The 26,826-nt window shown below is 51.2% G+C and overlaps 1 protein-coding gene and 1 long non-coding RNA gene across 4 annotated transcripts in view; one reads left to right on the top strand and one right to left on the bottom strand.

Annotated features, from left to right (window-relative positions):
- Positions 1–4,784, bottom strand: part of BMP7 (bone morphogenetic protein 7) — a 97,946-nt gene extending 93,162 nt beyond the window's left edge. For all 3 annotated transcript variants that reach the window (XM_025400383.1, XM_025400384.1, XM_025400386.1), the window contains exon 1: positions 3,836–4,784. In XM_025400383.1, the coding sequence (XP_025256168.1) occupies positions 3,836–4,253 (418 nt within the window). In that variant the 5' untranslated portion in view covers positions 4,254–4,784. The remainder of the gene's footprint in view (positions 1–3,835) is intronic.
- A 150-nt stretch (positions 4,785–4,934) lies between these two features.
- On the top strand, positions 4,935–21,792 carry LOC112633645. The gene is made up of 2 exons (XR_003121561.1): positions 4,935–5,341; positions 21,047–21,792. It is a non-coding gene; the product is annotated as an uncharacterized LOC112633645 (long non-coding RNA).
- Positions 21,793–26,826: the final 5,034 nt, after the last annotated feature.

Here is a 26,826-nt window from a genome sequence, read left to right as displayed (position 1 = left end):
ACCGCTCTTGAGGGGCAATGGGAGAGGTCTTAATGCCAAACACTTGTCAACAAAAAGGACAGCCAGATGGCATAAAAGCAAAAATCAAACTGCACGGCCTGCTCCCTGCTCTTCAGCTACAGTAACAAAAGCCACTTTCATAGGCTGACTCCAGTAATAATAGGTTTCCAACTTTCTCTTCTTTTCAATGTAGCTTCAAAGATTACACAAATTTCATGCCTTCATTACCTGGACCAGAGATAAACATGCTGACTTCCACTGCCCTAGTGCCAGCCGGCTACTTTAGCAGATCCCTGACAGAGCTGCTGGGTCTTCCCAAAGAAGGAACGGCAACGGGCTACGGCTCGATTCAGTGGGCAGAATCGCCATTGCCTGGGGATTATTTAAGAGAGGGTAGCTGTTTTGAATTCCAAAATTAAGTCTACACAGAGGAGTTGGGGTTGTTAATCCAAACCAGTTTACAAATCTTGCCATTGAACTTAAGGGGCCCAGGCTGGGAAGATGGGAGTCTCACTCAGGCAGCTCAGCTCACATTGCCCAGGGCTTTATGGTACAGGCTGGGCTTTGTCATAAGGTGCAGCCTTTAGTCCTCATTCCCACCACCTGGTTTTGTCGTAAATTCCCCTCTAGTTTAGATCCCGCTCAGCCTGGCAAAAAAGTTGAATTCCAAGAACAACTTACAGGAACAAAAACCAGTTTGGCGGCAGACAGAAGGAAGAATAAACGCACCAGGTCTGCAAAAGCCTTCAGAATTCAGGCAGGGGTCCCCCAGCGTACGCAGGCCGCCTGCCTGCAAGACAGCAGAGCTATGCAGTGCAGGGGGAAGGGGCAGCAGAGGCTGCCAAGATCCTCACCCATGCCCCACCCCCCCGACAAAGTCCCACCATAATAATAAGGAATAGTTTGATACGTGCTAGTGATATTTTCTCACTCTTCTGTAAATTGTGAGAATAAACTTACCTTTAGAAAACTGAATACTACAGATCAACATGATTTGCAATCCAAGGAAAAACAGTATAGCAGTGTTCTTTCTCAGCAAACTCAGTGGCCAGACAAGTCTGCTACACCTCCCCCCAACCCTCTTCAACCCTACTGCCACCCCCAAGTCCCTCCTATGGAGAAATTCCAGGCTACAACAGAACAGAAGGGACAGGCAATTTATTCCTGTGCTGCTGCTTAGCAGAAATTAAAGGCCAACATTAGAAGCATCTACAGGAAGCGTCTTGCCAAACTGCAGCCCAGGTCTTCACCTAACTAATGACCTCGAGTTTAGGGACAGAGAGAGAAAGAAAACAGGGTGAGTGCGCTCTGTTAAAAGCCACTCTGCCATCTAATTTGGAGTGATGTCCCAGAAAGCTAGACCTGAGAAAGTCAGGGTCCCACAAAGCCCAAAGCCAGCCTGACTGATTAAGAGGCTCAGACAAGCCGGTCTTTGTCCTTTCAAGATGAAAGAAATGGATTGAAAGGTGTGTGTACAGCCAGAGGAGGAAAACCACCCAGCTGTGGCCTTCCCAAACAAGTCCCAGCTTGCTCCTGCCGCCATGGGGGAAGCAAATAGCCAGCACCAAGGTTCCCAGAGGCACCCTTCGAGCAACCTGGTCTTTCTCTGGGGGACAGGGAGCCCCTGGGGCCTAGCCCACACCGCGGGCCCATAAGCAGTGGCGGCTTTTTTGCTCTTGGTTTGCAGGGCCTTCTACAGAAGCTGGAGATTACAAATACCTTTTTAATGACCCCAGCCAGGCTCTGAAGGCAGCCGCTGGGATCTGCACATTCAGTGGGAGTCCAGGGTACCCAACAGAACGGAAGATGCCATAAATCCCCCACCAGAGAAAGGGCCTTGGCTAACCCCAGGCTTCAGGAGGGCAACAGAGCTCTGTGTTCATTATTTGTGTGTATGTATTTGGAATTTTCCTTTAGTTTTTGGTAAGTTAATAAATACACATTGTTTTTTTAAAAAAATCACCAATACAGAAGTGCAGACAATGAAAAATTAGACCCCAGCTCCCACTCCCTAAGCCCCAGCTGTGCCCCCACCTCTCTAGCCCTCCAGTAAAATCTCTCTCCAGTTCCTGGTGTCTTCCTCCAGGAGGACACGATGATACACAAAAGCACACATGCAGGCCACTCACCTGCACCTTGCTTCTTTCCACCTCATGCATCTTGGAGATGGTTCTAAATCAGGTCCTATGTTGCTGCTTCCTTCTTAACTGGCTGCTTAGTATAATTTAAACTTTCTTGAAGGTATTTTGGCATCTAAACCTCCCACCCCTTGCTCGCTGAAGCTTGGCTCACTAGCTGGATTTGGTTATTAAGTACAGACAATGACCTCCCCGGGAACTCCAGGGACCTTATCAGGAGGGGGAAGCATGAAGGCGGATCTGCGCTTCCCCGCGCCCCCAGTCCACGCCCCAGGTGCCCAGCGTGGGGCTTCAGTATCATTATTTCCATGTTGACACAGCGCCCGTGGGTGTGAGTTTGCTGTCTTGACTTGGTTCGGGTTTTCGCAGCAAGTTACACAAGTAGAATGAAAGCGCTCAGGAAACAGCGCTATCTGGGCGTGTTATCTCGGAAACCAAATATTTGATCATCAGTCCCGCAGAGCGCTGCCGGGGGTTAGCTTGAGCAAGTCTGGAGAATGAGTGCGCGCAGACGGAGGGGGAGCTCCCCGGCCCTCGCCGCAGCCCCAGGCTCGCGTCCCCGGGGTCGTCGCGGCTCCAATCGTAAACTGGGACCCCCAGTCGCCCCCGCGGCGTCAGCTCGGAGATCCCGCGCAACCCAATCGCCAAAACCTGTGGTTTGCGTGCCACACGTGATAAATGCTGAAAATGGATTCTGCCGGCCCGAGACCTACCACTAAATATTTAAAATAGAAAACTAGCGGCAGGGCACAGTGGCTCACGCCTGTATTCCCAGCACTTTGGGAGGTTGAGGCAGGAGGATCACCTGAGATCGGGAGTTCGAGACCAGCCTGACCAACATGGAGAAACACAGTCTCTACTAAAAATACAAAATTAGCCAGGCGTGGTGGTGCATGCCTGTAATCCCAGCTACTCCGGAGGCTGAGGCACGAGAATCGCTTGAACCCGGGAGGCAGAGGTTGCGGTGAGCAGGGATTGCGCCATTGTACTGCAGCCTGGACAAGAAGAGCGAAACTCCGTCAAAAAAAAAAAAAAAAGAAAAAGAAAAAAGAAAAAAAGAAAATAAAGAAAATAAAAGAAAGAAAAAAAAGAAAAAACAAAAGAACGCAAACTAGCAAGCTCCCCAACTCCAGCCAAGAGAGAATGGGGCATCCGGCGGCCCGGAGAGGGGCCCCAAGGCGTTCGGAGCGCGCGGTACGCTAAGGCGGGCGCACCACTAGGGGACAGGTAGGGCTTGTCAGGGCGGGTAAGGGAGTGCGACGGCCGAGATGCCAGGGCCAGGCAGGGCTGAGAGGGGCCCAGGAAGGGCGGGAAGGCAGCCTCGCCGGGAAGGGCCCTTTACATCCAGGTAGCGCGAGCCGCGCCAGCCCAGGACAGCTCACATGACCAAGCCCCGCGCTTTGAACGGCCGGCGCCTCCTGTACCAGAGATGCGGCCGGCGGCGTAACATGGAGGGGACTTCCGAGGATCCCTCCTTCCCAGTAACCCCCACAGGCCCACCGAGCCCAGCGCGCCAGACCTGGAGGCGCACACAGCTTGGGAGCCATAGGGCCGTGGGTGGGAGACCCTCGGGCAGGCACTGCGATTTCAACCAGGAGCAGAAAGCTGGGCGGGCTGTATAGAAGAAGCGGCTCCCTCCCTCCCGGTTTCAAAGTGCCCCCGAACAGAGACGCGTACCCCCGCCTGCCCTTACTCACCGAGGTTGACGAAGCTCATGACCATGTCGGCGTCGGTGAGGAAATGGCTATCTTGCAAGCTGGCCAGAGGGGGGCCCTGGGTGCTGAAGACGGCCTTGTAGGGGTAGGAGAAGCCCTGGCCGCCGGGCCCGCCGCCCTCCTCCACCGCCATGGCGTTGTACAGGTCCAGCATGAACATGGGCGCCGAGTTGTGCTTGCCCTGGAGGTGCGGGCGCGGGCGGTGGGGCAAGCCCAAAATGGAGAGGATCTCGCGCTGCATCTCCCGCCGCTCCTGGCTGCGGAGGCGCCGATGGATGAAGCTCGAGTGCACCTCGTTGTCCAGGCTGAAGTCGGCCAGGGCGGAGCGCAGCAGGAACAGGGGTGCCCAGAGCGCCACGAAGCTGTGCGGCGCCGCAGCGCGCAGCGAGCGCACGTGCATCGCGCCGGCTCTACGCGCGACCCGGGCTCCGGGCTTCGGGCTCCGGGCCCGCACCGCCCCAGGTGGCAGAAGGGGCAGGCGGCCGTTCGCGCCGCTCGGTCACTTGCTGCAGACGGGCCCCGCTGCGCCCGCGCCAGACATGGCCCCTCCCCGGCCTGCCGCGCTCTGCCCGGACCCCCGCCCCCTGCTGGGTGCTGGCCCCGGGCCCCTCGCCCCGCACTCGCCCGGGCGCACCGCCGGGCTTGGAAAGCAGCCCCGGCGAACGAAGAGGCGAGTGAGGAGGCGGGCGTGGGTGGGAGGAGCAGCCAGCAAGCCTAGGAGTCCAGAGAGCCAGTGCCGGGGAGGCAGCGAGGAGGCAGGCGGGCGGGCTAGCGCTCCTTCTTCCCGCTCCTCTGGCGCTCTCGCCCTCAGGCGGCGGCGACCCACCCTCTTCCAACCTCTGGCGTGGAGAGCAGGGGCCCCGGGGCGCTCTCCCAGCCCTGCGCGCCCTGGATCGCACAAGAGGCCGCCTCTGGAGCGCCAGAGTGGTACACGCTGGGGCCTGGGCGGAGGAGGAGGAGGAGGAGGACGGGCTTCAAGGGGCCCCTCCCGCGCCGGCGGCCTCCCACCTGCCCTCGGCCCCGCCCTCCCCCCAGCTGTGCCCAATGGGTTCATTCATTCCCTCTAGAGCGCTCGACAAATGTTTACCGAGTGCCCACGGGGTGCCTAGAGCCTGGCGGGACGTCGCGGGGATGCGGCTGGAGGAATCCAAGCCGGCCCTGCCCTCTTGGCACTCGCGTCCGGACCAGGAAGGCGGCCCGAGCGGGACGGGTGGGCTGCGGGCCGCGGTGGGAAAAGTTGGGGGACCGCGGAGGTGGCGCGGAAATAGAAGGCTTCCTGGAAGCGGTGACCCTTGAGGCGGTCTTGCCCCTCAGTCCCCGTCTCCTTTTAAGCCAGCCACGCTGACCCCTCCGCGCCTCTCTGAACCGGTTGCCAGCTTGTCTCTGCGCTCGCCATTCCCTCCGCCTGGACGGCTCCCGGCTCACCACCTCCCGCCCCCCATCAGACCCTGCTTTCTCCCAGAGACCTCCAAGACCTGCCAAGCTGAGGTTGTTTCCTCGCCTCACCCCCACGTACATTTGTTTTCTTTCCTGTAATTTCTCTTGCTGTCTGGAATTGTTGTTTGAGTTACTCCGTGCCTTCTTTATTGCCTTCTTATCCCCGCTAGACGCCCAGCGCACTGAGGCCAGGACCAGCGATCTTCTCTGCAGCTCTGGTGCCCGCAGTGCCTTGAACCCAGCGCCTGGTAGCCACTGTGGCTGCGCAATCACGATTTGTTGAGTGAATAAGTGAACTTCGTTTGAGCTGGGGGGTTCTTCCCACTTTCTCCTCTAAGGGGCCCTGTATCTTTCCAGCCACCCCTCAGCCTGAGACCAGACACCCCAGCCCCACCACTAGGGCTTCCCATCAGCCCTCCCCGTGGCAGTGCCTGGGGAGCCAGCCGCTGGTCTTGGCATCCTCTTCCCCTCCAAGGGTCTGTGCCTGAGACCTCCCCATCAGCCTCCTCTCCTGCCTCTCCTCATCTATTCATCCCTCAATCAATACTGAGACATGCACGCTGTCACAGGGAGTCCCCAGACCACTCAGAACCTACTGGTCCCTCTGCCAGTGTGGGATCTCAAGGGAATTACTGCACCCAGAGTGGCAGTGAGGGCAGCAGGGTAAAAGTTCATCCTGTCTCCTTCCCCTGCTGGGGCTGGGTGAGAGAGGATCCCCAGAGGGGCTCTGGGATGAACTGGGAAGGGCTGCGGTTAGGGAAGCGGGCGGGGGCAGGGGGGTTGTCTGGGAGGGGCTCTGGCTAAGCCTCACTTTGGGGCTGTCCTTCCTGGAGCAGGAGAGCTGGGGAAGAGAATTATGGTCTTCGACAGTTTTCTGGAGCAGAAGTAGTTTGGCCAAGTGGTCCTCTGGGTCTCCCTTGGGGGCTTTTGGACTAGATGGCAGCCTGAGGAGCCACATGGGTAGAGAAAGGGGAGGCCAGAGGCCAGGCAAGGAGCAGAAAGATACCAGCCTGCAGGTCCTGGCCATTTACACCCAGGCCCCAGGCTGTGAGATGGAACAGGTTCTGAGCCCCCATGCCAGCCTGCAGGTCCTGGCCATTTATACATAGGCCCCAGGCTGTGAGATGTAACAGGTCCTGAGCCCCCATGCCAGGGAGGGGCCTCTGCCCACCCCCCAGGCAAGGCCCTCAAACCACCCCCACCACCTGGTCTTCATCCATTCACTCCTTCCTTCAACAGACAAGCATGGAGCACAGGATATCAGGTGGGGAGCTGTGGGACCTGCAACCTGGACAGTCGTACAGGGCCCCCCAGCTCTCAAGGGCCCCACACTTGGTTTCCTACTCTGGGGTCACCATATGCAGTTCTAAATCACCTATGAACAAAGTCTCCCCTGCCCCGTATTAATTTTGCACCTGACCCAGATATTATGTGGCCAGTCCTGGGGCCAAGCACAATGCTGGGCAGGAAGACACGGCCATAAGCGAACCCACATGGCGGACTCCATCAAGGAGCCGTGGCCTCCAGGCCAGGGAAGCAAAGCGAGAGCCTCAAATAAGAGTCAGGGACTGGAGGAGAGGCAGGTCTTGTCCATCACTCTTTCTGGAAACAATTCAGAAGCCAGGCAGAGGAGGACATGCAGGAGGGAGAAGGAAAGGTGGGCATCGTGGTGTGCAGGAATCCTACCCCAGGGCCACTGGGGAAATTGCGGTAGTGCCACAGTCATCCAGGATCCATCTGAGAGTGTGCAACTGGAGAACCTGGGTCACTTCAGCCTGTGATAACTGACAGGCAGTGGGGGGGGGAGGGGCAGATAAGGTGAGGTGATGGAGGGTGGGGAGGGGAGCTTTTGGAGGAGATGCCACTGACCTGAGTTCTGAAAGACAAGAAAGAGACAGGCTTTTCCAGGGAAAGGCATCCCAGGTGGAGGAATAGCAAGTGCTTGAGCCCTAAAGAGAAGGGAACAGAAACCAGGCTCAGTCCCCAGCCCTGCATACACCCTCCAGCGCTGGCTTGCCAGGGGCAGGCTATGCCACCTCCAGTGCCAGCAGAGAGAAAGGAGGTCACTTTCTTCCAAAGTCTGAAATAACAAGGAGCCAAAGCAGCCCTGCCCTTCAGCGGTAGTCTCTGCTTTTTATCTACTCTCAAATCTTTTGGGGGGATCTTCACAAGCAGGTGAGGCTGGGGGCAGGGGCAGCAGGTCTGGGTGCTACAATTTACATATGAAACAACTGATCTGTCAGTGTCTAAGCAAGGATTCTAGTTTACCCTTCTTTGTGCATCTCACCTGAGCCTATTCTGAGCCTGGCACACAGCAGGTGCTCAATTAGTACCTGTTGAATGAATAGTAATAAGCACAGCGAACACCTAAAGAGACCGGTTGACTGAGGCCTGACCATGCAGGCGCCAGTGCAGGCGCCAAGCTAAGGCATCTCCCAGATCCCTCACCCCAGAAACCCTTCCTCCGAGATGCCACCTTTTCTCATGCAAGAGGGAGAGACAACATGCCCTTCATATCCAAGACCTCAAGAGATAAGGTTTCCTCTGAACTCCCACAAACCCCCATTTAGCCTTATCTTTCCTGTGATCCATGCTGGGGGAGGGGGTCTTTCTTTTCCCTGTTTCCTGCCCCAGAGGCATCCCCAAGACTGCACCAGCCCCTCAGTGAATGCTGAATGAATGAATGAATGAATGAATGAATGAATGAAAACCAGCAAGCAAGAAATATCCATCTGGGAGTGCCTCCGATGCCAGTTTGGGAGCTGAGTCCACCACCAGAAAAGGCTTTGCGATTGCTGAGGGCAAATCTTGTGTGGAGGAGGTAGCCTGGGCACTGGAGCCTGCCCACCCACATTCACACTCCAGCTCTGTCTCTTCCAGCTGTGCACCATGGGCAAGGGACTTAACCTCTCCACACCTCAGTTCCCCCATCTGTAAAATGGGGGACTGATAGCGCCTGTCTTCTGGGATCGCTGTGAGGTTTCAGAAGTTAATTCATGGAAAGAGCTTTGCACAGTGCCTGGGACACAGAGAAAACCCTTGATAAATGTTATTATGTTACCATCTGGATGAAAAGGAAAATATGGTAACCGAAAAGCCTCCTGAGTTACAAAACAACAACAAAACTTTTCATGATGATCTGCTTTTTGGCCAAGCAGAGAAAAGCAAATGTATCCTGACTCTGAGAGCAAGAGCAAAAGTACCAGAGCAAAAGAGACAGCGAAGTGGAAGGGAACATTAGAGATGAAAGGGTCATCACTGCATTCCGATCCTCACATTGTGCCCAGGCCCACCACAGGCCAGCCGGGCCCAGGGACTTCCCTGGGGCCTATCTCATTTCCCCAGCAGCTAGTCCCCCACCCACACACTCCCAGTTGTGGCTCCCCTGGCCAGGGCACCCAGCACTAGGCTCCAGGACCGTAATCCGATCTGCCCCAGTCTGCTCCACACCTGGGGCCGCCTTTGGCTGGATGAAAGATGGCCTGGAATTGTGAGGGGTGTTATTGTGTCAGGCGGCCCCGGCCCAGGGTCCGTGCCCCTCGCCTGCTGGCCTCCCAGTGCTGGGCCAGGAGTTTTCATTTCCTCCATCATCAGTCACATCTTGCCGAAGCGATTTTGACCAAGTCAGCGTGTCTCTCTAAGGCAGTAAAAAGAAGAAAAGAATTCTGCTGACACACACATTGTTCAGCGAGGTGGGGACCTCATCTTCATCCATCTGCCCTAGAGGAGGTTCGGCCGGCCCTGGGGCTACCTGGGGAGCACAGTCAAGGAAGCCAGTGGGCGGCTCTCTCTGTCCACACCACCTGGCTAAGGCCAGATGACCTGGACCTCCAACCCCAACAAGGAATAGAAGGTCAAGAGCGGCCTCGTGCACAGGCTTGAAAATCCTTGTGTGCAGAGAGGTGGACCCTGCACAGGAAGTTATTAGAGCACACCTGTGGTGAAATTTTGTCTCCCATGCAGATCTCTCATTGCACGGGAGGCTTGGACTCCTCACGTTTGCCCACTCTGAGATTTTCTTTGCACAACTTTAAAAGCAGCAGAATGAGAGACTAAACGTCTTCCATCAGTCTTAAATACACATGGCAGTGGCCACAGTTCCAAATGGAAAACACAGACGACACACACACTCTAGAGAAAGCTGATACCGTGCAGGATTTCTAGGATCTGGAAGCCAGCTAGGGGGAAGCAGTGTTTATTATTATCAGGGCTGTATTTCTTCCTTGATTGGAGGAAGTCTGGTATGGTTTTGAGCACTAACTATCCTTGGTTCAGCATTAGAGGTAGCCTTTTCCTCCTTCCAAAACGTGACAGGGAGCGGCCGACCTGTCACCTGTTGGGAGCACTTGCTTCTGCTGGACACCTGCTAAGCCTGCACTGCCCAAGCCCACGTCACCTGCAACCCCTCACTGCATGGAGAGGCTAGTTCTGCTCCTCACATGGCAGAGAAGGAGGACCAACGTCCAGAGAGCACCTTGCCCAAAGTCAGACAGCCAATCTGTAATGGAGCCAGGATCCAAAGCCACATCTGTCTACACAACACAGGCCTTTAAGCATCAGTGAACGTTCAGTGACCTGGGAGCAGCCCCTTCTTTCCTTGTTTTAACGTAAAGCAACACTTCTCCAAACCAACTGTGCATATGAATCCGCTGGGGGTCTGCTAGAACACAGATTCCCACACAGCCAGTGTGAGTAGGCTGAGATTCTGCACTCCTCATCAGCTCCTGGGGGCTCAGAGGCTGTGGTCTTCAGACTGTATGTTGATGATCAGGGCTCTAGATTTTTGAAGTTACCGCTGACCAACTGGGGCTTCAAATTAAAACTTCATTATCTGTGATTCCGGCTGTCTTTTTAAATTAACTCATTACTTCTCCCAATTAGCTTGTATTATTTTTATTAGTATTATCCCCATTTTACAGATGAGGAAATTGAGGCTCAAATACTTGAGGGAACCCGCCCGAAGCCACACCAATGGTGAATGAATGGTAAAATCAGAATTCTGACACCGGCTATCTTGTTCCAGGACCTAAGTCCTTAAACATTGAGGTACACCAAAACACAGGGTTTGTCTTAGTCCTGGATGGACCTCCCAGTGCCCATGGAGGCCTTGCACACAGTAGATGCCCTATCAGTGTTTGAGGAACATACCTCTGAGCCCGTCTTCAATTCCTCCTTTATTGCAGAAGTCATGCACTCAAAAGCCAACGGGCACCTGCCACGTAACATAAATACAGAGATGCAATGTGAGGCCCAAGGAATATTTCCCTTCCTCTTAATTTAATGAAAGGCAATCATGAGCACAGACACAGTGACAGGTGGCAGGAGGCACTGGCCTGGATAAGTAAGGAGGGGTGCAGACTGGGGTGAACTGGAAACCACATGCCCATGGGTGATGCCATCCAGAAATTTGATTCCAACATCACCAGATAGTTCTAATTTTCCAGAGAAGCTAGAAACTTGAGTTTGAGTGGTGACATCTCTCAATGTTTATCTATTGGCAACCAACTGAACTCGTTTTGGTCATTAGACCAAAGAAGACACATCTACCAGTCAGATTCCATGAATCTGGTTTGCCCCGGTCTCATAAAGGGCTCTGCTGTGTCTGGAGGATGTGCCCAGACTCCCACAACCCATCACCCAAACCAAAGGACCACCAAGGATGGTGCATTTCAAGACAGCTCCATTGAATTCATGATTTGAGGACTACTGAGCCAGTGGTTGAAAAGGCTGGAACTGTCGGCCCCTTTAGGCAAACTCTGACCCTAACCTTCCCCAGAGTCCCTTCCCAGCACAAGTCTGCTGTTTGGCCCCTGGTGACTGATCTGATAAACTCCCCGTCTCCCCAGAAACATCCAAAACCAGAATTCCATCTGCAAGAGCAGGAGTGAGGGTTCACTGCTCCTGCTTTTCAGCATCTCCCTCCTCCCAGCTAGATCTGAGCCCTCTCCTATGGTTGAGGATGCCCCATCTGGTGAATATCCAGAAAAGCACTGTCTCGCCTGCTTTGCAGCCAGAGCCCTGACAGGTGACCAAGTTTCAGTCAGTCAGAGGCACCGACCCCAGAAGCTATCAGCGCAGGCCCAGACCATTCTGCAGAGTGATCTGGGGCCGTGTCCCAACTACAGAGCCCCCAAGCCTGGTTCTCTGGCCCTCCCAGGGGTTCTGTGAGCCTCTAAGATCCTCTAGTGGACTCCTTTTCTGCACCAGCCTGCCCAAGCTGGTTTCTGTTGCCTGCAGCCAGGAGCCCTGCTGGATACAGCACTGGGGAGCTGGAGACGGCATGGCAACCATGTCAGTTAAAAGGATACAGGCCTTCTCTTTTGTTCAGTAGCTAAAACTTTTGGTCAAGGAAGTTTTTCACACAGGCTCGACACAGAAAATAGAAACAGAGCTTCTTTGGTTAAATAGGGCAGGGGAGGGACTAGGGTCGCCACATTTAGCAAAAAAATATAGGGTGTGCAGTTCAATTTGAATTTCAGATAAACAGTGAATGAATTTTAGTATGAGTATATCCCATTATATTGGAGTATATGTATTCAATATACTCATACTGAAATTCACTCATCGTTTATCTGAAGTTTAAATCGGACTGGACACCCTGCCTTTTATCAGGTGATCCCAGCAGGGGCCCAGAGCCCCCAGGCTTGGTTTCTTTTCACTACCATTTTCTCTGCTCCCAGGGTTTCAGAGAAAACACTTTGGAAGCCCACCTAATTTGAGACCCCTGCCTTTTCTCCTTCTTCTGCAAAGATTTCCTCTGTTTTCTTTTCTTTCTTTTTTTTTTTTTTTTTGAGACAGACTCTCCCTCTGTCCCCAGGCTGGAGTGCAGTGGCACAATCTCAGCTCACTGTAACCTCCGCCTCCTGGGTTCAAGCAATTCTCCCTCCTCAGCCCACCAAGTAGCTGGAATTACAGCTACTACGTGCACTACCACACCTAGCTAATTTTTGTATTTTTAGTAGAGACAGGGTTACACCACATTGGCCAGACTGATCTTGAACTCCTGGCCTCAAACAATCCATCTGTCTTGGCCTCTCAAAGTGCTGGGATTACAGGCATAAGCCACTGTGCCTGGCCAAGATTTCCTGTTTTCCTCAGTGGAAATGCCCGTTCTTCACTGTCAGTCCCTGTATTTCAGGTTGAACTATCCTCTTCTCTAAAATTCAGGTGGGTACGTGACCCAGCCTGGTCAATCAGAGACGCACGTGCGATAGGTTCAGTGAGTCATGTGACCTAATCTAAGTCAGTGAGATTCAACTTTAGAACTTTTGCTGGAACTACCAGGAAAAGGGGTCTTTCCTCCCACTGGGGTTGCTAGGTCAGGGGCTGCTGCTGGCAGTTATTTTCCCTCCCTTCAGGGAGAGCCTGCCCTGTGAGAGAAGCCACAGGACAGTAAAACAAGAGGAGGCAGGAGACCGACAGCATCAGTGAGTCCCTGGAGCCCACTACCCCTGAAGCCAGCCCCACCCAGGACTGTTCAGCTTAAGGCATTGTGTACCGAGTTTCCAGTCCATTACAACAAAAGTCCTGCAGACATGTGGTTCAATTCCTTCATCCTGAAGACAGAGAAATTGACACTCAAAGAGAAACTGTTGAACCCAAAGTCTTACAGTGAATCAGGGCAGAGCTAGGATTAGGCTGGGCTCCTGGCTCCCAGAGTCCTGGGAACTCCTCACCACCCTACGTCGTGCTTCTCTCCATCTCTGTTGTTTTCTTCCTTCTCTCACCTCCTTCACTGTGTTTCTGCTCATTAAAAAAAAAAAAAAAAAAATGTGTTCTTTCTTTTACTTCGAGTTTTATCTTTATTGCCTCCCTGTTGGTAAACCATTACTCTAAATATAACAGGTTAGTCCCAACTCATGTGAAAAGATCTTATGGGAAGACTAACAGATTTGAGCTCATCTTACATATGATGCAACAACTAATGAGAGTGAGCGTGAATGACACAGCTATCTGATGTCCAAGCTTTGCTGATTAGCTCTTGTCTTCGAATCACCCTGAAATTGGATGCAGTATCTCCCATTTCACAGATGAAGATATGGAGGCCCAGGGGTTAAAGGACTTGGCCAAGAAACATGACTAACAAATGACAAAGCCAGCATTCAAACTGGATGACCCAATTCTGATCCCCTATTTCACCCAGTCAGTTGCCCCTGGAAAGCCAGCCTGAGATTTTTATTTCCATAGCTCACATGATAACAAACCACTGAGCTGAGTTGCCAGATTTGGCAAATAAAAAATATAGGCTATCCAGTTAAATTTGAATTTCAGATAAACAATGACTCATTTTTTTTTTTAATAAATATGTCCCAAGTTGCACAGGACATACTTATACTAACAATGAGCCTTTGTTTATCTGAAATGCAAACTTAACCTCTCACCATGTATTCTATCTGGCAATTCTACACTAAGAGCTTTTATGCATAAAGCAAGACGCATCAGCTGTGTCCTTGGTTCTGCAAAAGCCTCAGGGCCTTTGCACTTGCTGGGCCATTTGCCTGGAAGGCTCATGCTGATATTCACCTCCTTCACCTCCTCTGGGTCTCTGCTCAAATATTTCACCACTGACGTTTTCCCTTGCCCGTCTATCAGAAGCAACCCATGTTTTCATTTTCTCTTACCACCACCACCTGAAATACAACAGTTACATGTTCATTTGTTCATTGTCTCTCTCCTGCCATGGAAATGTGGGCATGTGTTTTGGTCTGATTTGTTCACTACCATGAGTAGAGCTCACAACAGTGTCCCATATGTAGCTGATACTCGGTGAATATTTGCTGAATGAGCGAATGAACTCTCTGCGAGCACGTCTTGGTTTCTGTCTGGAATACTGCCTGACTCGGGATTGTCACTCACCTGCTGAGTGGCAGTGGGCATGCCCCTGAGCTCCCCACTCCTTGAGCCGCACTCATCACACATCTCAGAGTCACTGGGAGATCAGGTGACAAAACAGCCTTGAGAGTCAGATGCAGACTTGCCGGAGCATGTGTGCAAGCATCCCGGGGAGCTTTTCTCTTCTTCAAGCACTTGTGCCCCAGACAACTAAGCCTCAGAACACAAACCCTAAAAAACAAATTTTTTCATTTTCGTCATGTGTTCAGAGCACATGCAAGCTCCTCCCACCTGCAGCATCACTGCAGACAGTGGCATCAAGCACTTCCAAGTCGGAGGGAAGGACAGCACACCAACAGACATCAGTACCAACGATGGCTAATAGTCTAGACGCCCGGTTCAGTTATCTGCATCACCTCATTTCATCCTCACAACTCTTTTGAAATAGATATTTTTGTGCTCAATTTACAGATGAGGAAACTGAGGCTCAGATTAATCAATTCCACTGCCAGAAAGCAATGGAACCATGTTTTAATTCAGCCAGCCTGACGGCAGTCTCTGAGCCCATTTCCTCACCTGTAAAGTAGGTATAATTATAGTGCTGCCTGGCCGGTCACAGTGGCTCATGCCTGTAATCCCAGCACTTTGGGAGGCCAAGGTGGGTGGATCACCTGAGGTCAGAAGTTCAAGACCACCCTGACCAACATGGTGAAACCCACTAATAAAAAATACAAAATTAGCTGGGTGTGGTGGTGCATGCCTGTAATCCCAGCTACTTGGGAGGCTGAGGCAGGAGAATCACTTGAATCCTGGAGGAGGAGGTTGCAGTGAGCTGAGAGCATGCCATTGCAGTCTAGCCTAGGCAACAAGAGCAAAGCTCCATCTCAGATATAAATAAATAAATAAATAAATAAATAAATAAATAAATAAATATGCTGGCTTGTTGTGGGGATGTTGTGGGGATAAAATGAGACATTGTGTGTGAAGTATTTGCATGGGTCCAGGCAGGCAGCACACACAGGTGACCACCACAGGCAACCTTGCCCCCTCCCCAGCCTGAAAAAATCAGGATAGAGGATGTCATGTGAAGGCCATTACTCCAAGCTGCCCAGAGTGACCGATGACACGGCTTGAGGCAAGACAACTATCCAGAGTTATCAGATTTGCTTCCTTGGGCATTTAAAATAGGAAATCCAGAGAAAACGAGGTTACAGGAGTAAGGCCAGGTCAAGAGGTAGAAAGTGTAGCCATGATGGGTGGTGAGCAAGCTTGCCTTACAAAGGAGCTCAGGCCACTGGGGTCCAGTAGTGTAGGTTGTACACTGTGCACTCTGGGATCAACATTCCTATTCTTGCCTTTGACAACGGTGACCTCCGGAGTCGTGCAGTACACACTCTCAGCAACTGTACCCAGCAGCCCTGAAATTTTATTCGTTCATTGATTCATTCACATATATATTAATTTATTCCCACCATGTGATAGTCTCTTTCAGACCATGAGACAGTAGCAGTGGAAAGATATTCAAGACGTCTCACACAGGTATTTTAGTTAGGGGAGATGGACGAGAAGCAGGAGTGACTGACAAGTGCCATGGAGAAAAAGAAAGCCCAGTGAGAGGCTGAGAGCAGAGGGTGGGAAGGCCTCTCTGAGGAGGGGCGGTCTCTAAAGCCAGGCCTAGGAGGAGTACGGGGAGGGGACTGTGGGCAGAGGCAACGGTGGGGACAAAGGCCCTGCGGTGACCACAAGAGCATCTGGGATGCTTGGCTCCAGAAGACCCTCCTAACTCCGGCTTTTCCTGGAGCTGATAGTTCCCCACAGGTGTCTTTATGATCCCACCACATTCCTTGGGGTGACTCAAGTTGGTGCCCAATTCTCACAGCCCAAAGAACTGCGACCCAACTTCCAGCTGGGGCCCCTGTCCCTGAACAGAGTCTCCACACATGGGCATTGCTGGCCCTGGTCTGTTCTCCTCTTCCAAGGCTCAGTGTCCCTCCTCAGCCAGACTTCTGCTCCACCCATCTCTGCTCCCAACAAGCTCCCAGTGAGCTGCCAGCATCTGCAAAACCAGGAAACATGATGTTCCCAGACATCCAAGAGTTTGCAAAAGATCGTGGTCACCTGAGACCCAGACCATTTCCTAAGGCTGCTGTTTAGATACCAAGTCCAGGGTTTTTCTTTAGGGCTCCAGTGAAGGGTAGAAGCTACCCTACACCTCAAGCCACCACCACCTCCCTTCCCTGGACCCCATCGTAAACCATGGCTCCTTACAACCCTCCACATCTCTGGCACTGGAGCCCTGATTTTGTTTTTATGGGGTAATATTCTTTCATCCCCAAACGCCATGTAGGAATTTGCTGGGGGTTGGGGGTGGGAATCACCTCATTATAACCAGAAAATTCAATTTACAGACATTTGGTTCTTCTATTTCCATTTTTTTAAGGAGAGAAATCAGTCTAGTGTGGACATTTTGAGTCCCTTGCTTAGAGGTTCAAGGCATCTGTGACTTCGGAAAGCCTTCTTGGCATGAAGCAATAAACAGGCTGAGCAGATAAAACCACCCTGTGTTTAAAAAGCAGGCCTGTCTCTGAGGCAGAAATTTTATAGATAAAACAACAGAACGTGACTCAAAAAAGTCGTGTTGTGAAAATGGCCCCGTGTAGATACAAAATTCCTTACTCAGGAGCTAAGTTCTACAACAGGAACATTTGATCTAGATAATTCTCTATGTCTGGCTTCAAGGAGCCACTTTGAAGCCCCATTTTCCAGAGGAGTTTCGTGTTGCAAATATCACCTCCACCCCTTCAATGTTTCACTGCATCGAGGACCCTCTCTCTTTCTCCTGTTCATCAAAATGTTTGCACATGTTGTGAGGGAAAATGGCTTTCTGTCAAGTAAGTTTAAGACACGATGGGCTCCAGAAAGGGAAACACGTTTCTTCACTGCGGGACTTCTCAATACCTTTTTTTTTTTGAGACGGAGTCTTGCTCTGTCGCCAGGCTGGAGTGCAGTGGCCGGATCTCGGTTCACTGCAACCTCCTCCTCCTGAGTTCCAGAGATTCTCCTGCCTCAGCCTCCCAAGTAGCTGGGACTACAGGCGTGTGCCACTACGCCCAGCTGATTTTTGTATTTTTAGTAGAGATGGGTTTTCACCATGTTGGCCAGGATGGTCTCGATTTCTTGACCTTGTGATCCACCCACCTCAGCCTCCCAAAGTGCTGGGATTACATTCTCAGTCTTTAATGAGGGAGGAGAGGGTAGAGTGTTTCGCAAGCTGTTACATTAAGTCAGAGATCTATCATGTGCAAGTGTCAGAAACCCACCTCAAAACGGCTCAATGCCCAACTCAGAGTGGAGTCCCTAACAGGGAAGTCCTATCAACAGTGTGCCCAGGGGCTCATGGAGTGACCTCTGTCTCCGTGGCTCTGTTTCTCTCTGTCCCCATCTTTCAAGTTGGCATCTATCTGAATGCTGGCTTCACTATTTCCTACCGCAGAGAGGTTTGCCTCTGCACTGCCACATGTCAAGGCCAGCAAGCGACCCTGGGAAGAGAGAGAGAGAGCCTCTTGCTCCCAGGAGAGGATATCCAGGTCTGGGCTCACCTCGCACACCAGTAATGGCAAACGGGGAAGGGAGCACCTGGATTTCCCAGCCTCACCTGCTCACCTATGAGTCAGGGTGGAGGTCAGGGCACTGGGTCAGCCCCGCCAGAGACCACATCGTAGGGCAGGCACCATTTCCCCAAAGCAGGGGGATGCTGTCACCTGAATCCAGGAAGGGACACTGGGCCAGTAAAAAGAAAACCAAATTTGCCTAGGCGCAGTGGCTAAAGCCTGTAATCCCAGCACCTTGGGAGGCAGAGATGGGCGGATCACCTGAGGTCAGGAGTTTGAGACCAGCCTGCCCAACATGGTGAAACCCCATTTCTACTGAAAATAGAAAAATTAGCTGGGCATGGTGGTGGGTGTCTATAGTCCCAGCTACTCAGGAGGCTGAAGCAGGAGAATCACTTGAACTCTGGAGGCAGTGGTTGCAGTGAGCTGAAATCATGCCATTGCACTCCAGCCTGGACAACAAGAGCAAAACACAATCTCAAAATAAAGAAAGAACGAAAGGATGAAAGAAAAGGAAAGGAAGGAAAGGAAAGAAAAGAGAGAAAGAGGAAGATAAGAGAAAAGAAAAGAAAATTTGATAAAAAAAAAAAAACCAAAAAACCCTTGATGGCCAAGCACCCAGCTGAACAGGGGCTCTGCAGACAGACAGAGGCCCTGGGGGGCAGGCACTTACCCCCGACAATGGCCTTTCCAGCTCTGAATTTCCGCACTGGCATGGGTTTGCAGGTCATTAGCACTGGGTGCTATGTGCCCGTTGGTTTGTGAGCTCCCAGAGGACATGCCACATACACTGTTTTATACTTTCTGTATCTAACACGGGACTCTGCATACAGTCAGTGCTCAATGAATACTTGATCGATAGAGGAGTTCACAGAGACCCTGTCCCTTTTCAGCTGTGGCCCTAACTCAGTCCAGTGTGGTTCCTGACTTCTCATCCACCTCCGTCATGAGACCATCTGCCGCAGGCTCCTGCCTCCTGGTTCAGTACCTGGCAGGTAGCAGGGACTCAAGACACAGCTGCTCAATCAGGGAGCGGCTGTCACTTGCCGCTGGGTTTTGCTTGTGTGTTGGTTTTTGTGCCCCTGTCTTTGTTCCTACTTTGAATTTTAAACTCCTTTTGTCTGCTTTTGGAATAGATTCTTCTAGGGGTTCATTCTATCCTCTTGCATTAATTATTTAATGAGTATTACCAGGTGCCAGTCATTGTTCTGAGTGTGGTGCATACAACAGTGAACAACACGGACCAAACTTCTCCACACGAGGCTTTTACCCTAATAGGGCTGTTAGACAGGGCCCAGTAACACAGGGCAGGGGTGCAGAGAGGGACAAGGATGCCACTTTAGCTATGGTGATCAGGAAAAGCCCCGGATCTGAGCAGGGACCCCTGAGGACAGAGAGGGAAGGAGCTGCTGACATCACTGGGGAAGAGCATTCTGGTTTTTTTGTTTTTTTTTTAGAAAAAAAAAGGCTGGAGTGCAGTGGTGTGATCTGGCTCACTGCCACCTCCACCTCCTGGTTCAAGCAATTCTCCTGCCTCAGCCTCCCGAGTAGCTGGGACTACAGGCGCCCACCACCACGCCTGGCTAATTTTTGTCTATTTAGTAGAGACGGGTTTCAGCACCACCAGGAGCAGGATCTCAGCCCACCCAGGACTCCTGAATCAGAATCTGCCACTCGCTCACCATGTGACCCTGGACAATTTGCCAAACCTTTCTGGGTCTCTGTTTTCTCATCTGTAAAATGGGCAAAATTATTTCTCTCATCTGTGTCCCTCAGATTGCTGGGAAGAACCAATGGGATAATCCATGGAAAGTACCTAACACAAAATCAACTTAAGAAATGTCAGCCAGGTGCGGTGGCTCACGCCTGTAATCCCAGCACTTTGGGAGGCCAAGGCGGGCGGATCACGAGGTCAGGAGATTGAGATCATCCTGGCTAACATGGTGAAACCCCGTTTCTACTAAAAATACAAAAAAAAAGCCGGGCGCGGTGGCTCAAGCCTGTAATCCCAGCACTTTGGGAGGCCGAGACGGGCGGATCACGAGGTCAGGAGATCGAGACCATCCTGGCTAACATGGTGAAACCCCGTGTCTACTAAAAAATACAAAAAACTAGCCGGGCGCGGTGGCGGGCGCCTGTAGTCCCAGCTACTCGGAAGGCTGAGGCAGGAGAATGGCGTGAACCCGGGAGGCGGAGCTTGCAGTGAGCAGAGATCTGGCCACTGCACTCCAGCCTGGGCGGCAGAGCGAGACTCCGTCTCAAAAAAAAAAACAAAAAAAACAAAAAAAACAAAAAAAATTAGCCAGGCATGGTGGCGGGCACCTGTAGTTCCAGCTACTCGGAAGGCTGAGGCAGGAGAATGGCGTGAACCCAGGAGGCAGAGCTTGCAGTGAGCTGAGATTGCTGCCACTGCACTCCAGCCTGGGTGACAGAGTGAGACTCTGTCTCAAAAAAAAAAAAAAAAAAAAAGAGAAAAGAAATGTCAACTGGCCAGGCACGATGGCTCACGCCTATAATCCCAACACTTGGGGAGGCCAATACGGGTGAATCACTTAAAATCGGGAGTTTAAGACCAGCCTGGTCAACATGGTGAAATCCTGTCTCTACTAAAAATACAAAAATTAGCCAGGTGTGGTGGTGGGCGGCTGTAATCCCAGCTACTCGGGAGGCTGAGGCAGGAGAATCACTTGAACTCGGGAGGCAGAGGTTGTAATGAGCTGAGATCACCCCCACTGCACTCCGGCCTGGGCAACAGAGAGAGAGAGAGAGAGAGAGAGAGAGAGACTGGCAGCCAGTACCACTCTTCATGTCGGCCTCACAGTTGACATTTCCTCAGGAGGGCACTTCTGAATTCCTCAAGGGAGAAAGAAAAGCCGTCTCCAGGAATGTCCTGGTCGTTGGGCACAGGGAAAGCAACATTGCTGATGTCCCTCTGATATAGAATTCTGAGAAATGCTGTGATACACCTGTTGGCCTGTAGCTTTCTGGCTGGTTCTTGTTTGCACTTGGGGGTTGTCCTCAGGGCCTTGCAGGGACATTTTTTCTGTTTTGGAGAATCCAAAACAGCAAAACTGGCTCCTGCAACTCTTCTATTTCGACAAATTCATGACCCGAATGAAAGTGGCTCTGAGCTGCGCTAGGCCCTGCACACAGACACTAACTGGCAGTTTTGAAAATGACCATTCTGGAAATCTGCATGAGGATTCCAGAGTTCAAACTAAATAAGCTGCTAAAACTAGTCATCTCTCGAAATTTCATCTTTGGCAGACAGAAAAAAATTTTTTCAATAACTTTTTTTTTTTTTTTGAGACAGAGCCTCCCTAAGTCGCCCAGGCTGGAGTGCAGTGGCATGATCTCGGCTCACTGCAACCTCTACCTCCCGAGTTCAAGCGATTCTCCTGCCTCAGCCTTCCAAGTAGCTGGGATTACAGGCGCCCACCACCACACCCGGCTAATTTTTTGTATTTTTAGTAGAGACGGGGTTTTGCCACATTGGCCAAGCTGGTTTCGAATTCCTGACCTCAGGTGATCCATCGGCCTCGGTCTCCCCAAGTGCTGGGATTACAAGTGTGAGCCACCACACCCTGCCTAAAAATAACTTTTTTAAAACAAATAAAAATTTTAAAATAACTTCTTTTAGGCAGTCCATTCGTGGAATTGGTGGCACTGACCTCATCTGATGTCCCAGAAAGCCACAAAAGTTTCCATCCCCCATGACAGACAAACAGTTCCTCTCTGGGGCAATTCTCCCTGTGTCCACACCACAAATGCCCCTGCCTGTTTGGTGCGTCTCAGCAGCAGAAAATCACCAACCACAAAGCTTCCAGGGCAGGCATTTAAAATCAACCCAAAGACACTCCCCTTCCACATGCTTTGGGCTCCGTGCGATCTTTCCTAGTGCAGCTCCATACTCTTCCTTGCAGACAAGACTGGCATTCAAACCAGGAATTCTTTTAAGGGCTCTGTGTGCAGGAATACAATCACCTCGAGCTCGTGTAAGAAGAGAGCTCCAGTTACTGGGGCTTCCGAAGGCTTTTAATAGAAAACATTTGTGCCAAATAAAAAGCTTCTCCTTGTGTTTTGCTTTAGCTGTAAATTATCTGCTCCAAGGATCCATCCAGAAATCCCTACTGAGGGCGAACTCCACAGCCTGGTTGGGTCCAGATTTGTTGCTCGGTCCAGATAGATTTTCAACTGCTGCATCCAAACTGCAGCCAGGGGGACAATAAGAACAGAACCTCTTTTGTTCTGATGAAACTGTTTTTAATGGTCCCTTCTAGGCCGGGCCCTAGTGGAAGTCTCAACAAGGCTGCTCATTGAAACGCCCTTGAAAGAGCCAAGTGGGGAGCGCGAGGGACCCTGGGGAGGGGCTGGCGGCCCTTTGCTCAGCCCTGGTGGTCCTGCCGCAAAGGAGAGCTGGGTTGTTTTATTTGTTGTCTGAGATGGAAAAGGGGGAGGGGGTCGGCGAGACGAGGACCGTCCCGCAAATTTCTATAATTACCGCCTGCAGAGTGTTAGGGACACACACACACAGTAACATCATCCCCTGGAGGGACAGGGGTTCCCAAAAGCTGAACACCCAGAAGCTGGTAGAGCAAATCCACTAAATGGAACAACATGTGTTCCCCGGCCCAAGAACTCCAACTGCATTAAGGGAGGCACATTTCTGACCACTTTACTTTTCATCTTGAGGCCTCAGGGGGCCCTTTGGTTCAGGCAGAATCCAGGATACAGAAGGGAAGAAACAGATGGGAAGATACCAACCGCTGCCAGGGCACAAGTAGCTGCCTGCTCCGCACCCCTCTTAAGCCCCAACGTCTGCAGGTGTCAGTCCTCTGAGGGTCCCCCAGTGGCACCTGAAGGATGCTGTCCACGTAGCAAGCGGGACAAAAGAAACAAGGAAACAAGCCGGGCACGGTGGCTCATGCCTGTAATTCCAACACTTTGGGAGGCTGAGGTGGGAGGATAGCTTGATCCCAGCAGTTTGAGGTCAGCCTGGGCAATGTAGTGAAACCTCCTCTCTCTACAAAACAAATTCGAAAAAAAAAAAAAAAACAGGCATGAAGGCACATGTTTGTAGTCCCAGCTACTGGGGCTGAGGTGGGAGGATCCCTTGAGCCCAGGAGTTTGAGGCTGCAGTGAGCTATGATCAGGCCATTGCATTCCAGCCTGGGCAACAGAGCGAGACCCTGTCTCTAAAAAAAGAAAAATGAAACAAAAGCTGTGATTTATCCCTCAGAGGGAGTTTCCCCACTTTTGAGTGAGATTTTAAGTTTGCCTCTGAAGAACATGCTCTGGTTCCCCACAAAAGCAATCAGTGGTTCTCAGCAGGGGGCAATTTTGCCCCCACAGAGAACATGGAGCAATGTCTACGGACATTTTTGCTGTCACAACTGGGGAAAGGGGATGCTACTAGCATTTAGTGGGTGAAGGTCAAGGATGTTGCTTAACACCCTCTGATGCACAGGACGGACCCCCCAACAGTGGAAGATCCAGCCCAGAAGAGAACAGTGCAGAGTCTGACAAACCCTGGGCTAGGAAGAGGTGACTCAGACCCCATTAGAGCACCGACTGCCGCAGAGATGGGAAGGACCCTCATTTGTTTGAGGTTCAGGAAGGATCAAATTGCTGTTTGACTGGTGGAGGCACAATTTCTCCTTTCCAAGTGCATTAGAACAAGGGTGACTAGGGCTCTTTAAAGAAACAGCTTTTAGGGTTAGTCTTTATTTGGCACTAAATCATCTTAAATTGTGTGGGGAAATGGAATACAATTCAAGTTGTATTACTAATCAATCTTTGAGTAGAATAAATCACACCGAATGATATTCTATTAAATCTGAAAGTAATTAAAAACCATGCAAATTTCTGGACTTCCATCAAATTTTGCTCAGCTCAAACCTCCTACCCTGCCCCAAACACACCTGCTCCCATCACCAGAGACTGTCTGGAGGTAGAACATGCTTAGTATTTGACATATTGATTTGTTAATCACATCTCTTTGTCTCTAAGAAGTGATGAGAAGGTCTGATATCAGAGAACTTTGAGCAGAGAGGGAAGGGGTGAAGTTTAGGATCTGAGTCCCAAGGTTTGAGTCCCAGCTCTGCCAGTGGTGTGACCTTGGGCAACCTGCCCCCACCACCCCAAAACCTGAATTTTCTTATCTGTAAAGAGGGAGTAAAAATAGTTTCCTCCTCCTAGGCTTTTTTTGTTTTTGGGGTTGTTTTTCTTGCTGCTGTTGTTTTGAGACAGGGTCTTGTTCTGTTACCCAGGCTGGAGTGCAGTGGTGCAATCACGGTTCACTGCAGCTTTGACCTCTTGGGCTCAAGCAATACTTGTGCCTCAGCCCCACAAGTAGCTGGGACTACAGGTGTGTGCCACCATGCCCAGCTAATTTTTTGTAGAGATGGAGTTTCACCATGTTGCCCAGGCTGTTCTCGAGCTCCTGGACTCAAGTGATCCACCTTCCTCAGCCTCCCAAAGTGCTGGGATTACAAGTGTGAGCCACCGCACCCAGCCTCCCAGGGTTCTTATAAAGATTGACATAAGACAATGGCTGTAAATTTCTCAGCATACTCCCTGGCCTCTGGGAAGCATCAGAAGGTGTTGGCTTTTTTTTTTTTTTTTTTTTTTGGAGACAGAGTTTCACTCTGTGGCCCAGGCTGGAGTGCAATGGCGCGGTCTTGGCTCACTGCAACCTCCGCTTCCCGGGCTCAAGCGCTTCTCCTGCCTCACCCTCCCTAGCAGCTGGGACTACAGGCGCATGCCACCACACCGGCTAATTTTTGTATTTTCAGTAGAGACAGTGTTTCACTATGTTGGCCAGGCTGGTCTCAAACTCCTGACCTTGTGATCCACCTGCCTTGGCCTCCCAAGGTGCTGGGATTACAGGCATGAGCCACCACGCCCAACCAGCTATCTTTATAGTCCAACCTTGCCCCTCTGCAGGCTCCAGGAAGCCTGGAGTGATGGGGTCCATCCCCTTGCAACGTGTTGGGCACCCCGGTTCTTTGCACCTACATAATTATATGGGTCCCAGTGACTTTTGTGGCTTGGAGTCTGCCTTCCCCTGGAGAATAGAAGCTCTGGGAGGGCACAACAGGGCTGTCTCAGCACCTGGCACAAAACTCAATAAATGCTTGTGAAATGAATGGCAAAGTGAATATTTGCCCCATGTGAAGAACCTGGCTCCAAGTCCTTGCTCTGTAACTTACTAGCTGTGGACCTGGGGTAACAAAAACAATAGCCTTCTTCTCTCCCATGCATCTAAGTCATCAGCAGGTCCTGCTGCTTCTACCTTCAAGGTAGAGTCTGACCCTACCCACTTCTCCTGCCTTGGATCCAGGCTACATCTTCCTGGACTGTGGCCCTGGAAGTCCACGCCACAGCCCACAATTGCCCCCCACCTTGCTGCCTGCCAGTATCACTTTGTCCCATTCCAGATGTTCCAGCTACCATGTCTCTTCCTTCTATATCACCACCCAGACCACCTTAGCAAAATCTCTCCCCCTGGGGGCAAGCATTGTCTTTAATACCTTTTATTTATCTGCCGCATGTTACCTTTCTCCATGGAAGAGTCTCTTTCTTCCTCATCATTGCATTTCTAATGCCTAGAACAGTACATGGTTCATTAAAAGAAAACTCCATAAATATTTCCCGAACAAATGACTGTATTGATTTAATTAATTGATGGTTGACTAATTAATAGTGAAGGGCCCAGACTCTGAAGCCAGACTACCTGGGTTCAAATCCCAGCTGCTTCACATTCTAGTAGAACGTCCTGAGGCATGAGATTTGGGCTGTTTGAGCCTCAGCTGCCTCATCTACAACATGTGGAAACAGCCACATCCATTTTTGGGGTTGCTACAGGGATTAAGCAGGTCCACACTACGGACAAACTTAGCCCCACGCCGACATCTCAGAGATACTCGGTGACTGCGTGGGGAACACGCTACTGCCCTGTAGTAGGACAAGGCTTGCCCATTGGAAAAGTACTCCCACGCTCTATTCTTTTAAGCAATTCAGGTGGGACCTTATGGAATTGCTGATATCTGACCATTTTAACCTACCAAAATGGCAGCTTCATTGGGGTTAAAAGATGTTTCCCCAGGCCACACGGCTGGGAAGCGCAGGAGCCAGTCTTGAATCGGAACTCCTGCTGTGTGTTAACTGGGCCCCTTTGAGCCTTTAGAAGCTGGCGTCTGACGCCAAGAGAACTCCAGGTTCACTTTGTTCCTCCCTGGTGGCAGGGAAGAGGCAGCTGCCTAAACTGTGGTGCCAGGAGGGATGATGGCCACAGGGGCCGGCGAAGGCAGGGACCGCAGTGCAGCTGAGCAGGAGATGGCGTCTTGCGTGGTAGGAAGAGATGCCCCCTACCCAGCCTCTGAGCCCATTCCCTGAGCACATCACGCAGCTCCCTTTCCTCTCTTCCTTTCCCCGTTCCTTCCTTCCCTCCTTCTCTTTTTCCTTCTTTTTCTTCCTTCCTCCCTTTTCTTTTGCCCTTCTTAGCCTTTCTTTCTTCATTTTTTAATTAAACAATGACTGGATTCCTTTCTAGCAGTTTCACAAGGGGTGAAATCACTTAGCAACCTTAATTATTTCCAACTTAATAATGTCCTGGGGTGGGGGGACAGGTCGAGCCCCCAGTGGGCGGAATGCCTTGCTGGGTAAGCCGCTCAGAGGCGGGCTCTGGAGCAAATGAAGCGTCCGACCAAATACTTCTCATATTTTCCCTCTCCCTGGTAAGGGCTTTTGTTTGGAGTGAACCTTTTTTTTTTTTTCCTCCCCCGATAAACATGAATGACTACAGTTGACTGCAATTTTTTTCAGCTGGCTGTAGCTTCAAAGATTTCAGGGGTTTGAATTCCAGGCTTTAAATCACTTTTTTTTTCCCTTTTTGCTCTCAGACACACCTATAGTAGATAATAGAAATATGAATTTCATCTTCAACTGAAAGGAAAATAGGGAGATCTGTTGTTGGGAGTAGAAGAGTTATCAGCGGGTCAGACTGGTGTGAACAGTGTGCAGTGGTGGAAACCCCATAGATCATCGCCACCCACTGAGTAATGACAGGGAGGCCAGCATGGTCCTGCCAGA

The sequence above is a fragment of the Theropithecus gelada genome, chromosome 10 (genome assembly GCF_003255815.1).
Source record: "Theropithecus gelada isolate Dixy chromosome 10, Tgel_1.0, whole genome shotgun sequence".
Taxonomy (NCBI): domain Eukaryota; kingdom Metazoa; phylum Chordata; class Mammalia; order Primates; family Cercopithecidae; genus Theropithecus; species Theropithecus gelada.
Note: the sequence above shows the minus strand (reverse complement) of the source record. Positions and strands in the feature narration are given on the sequence as shown.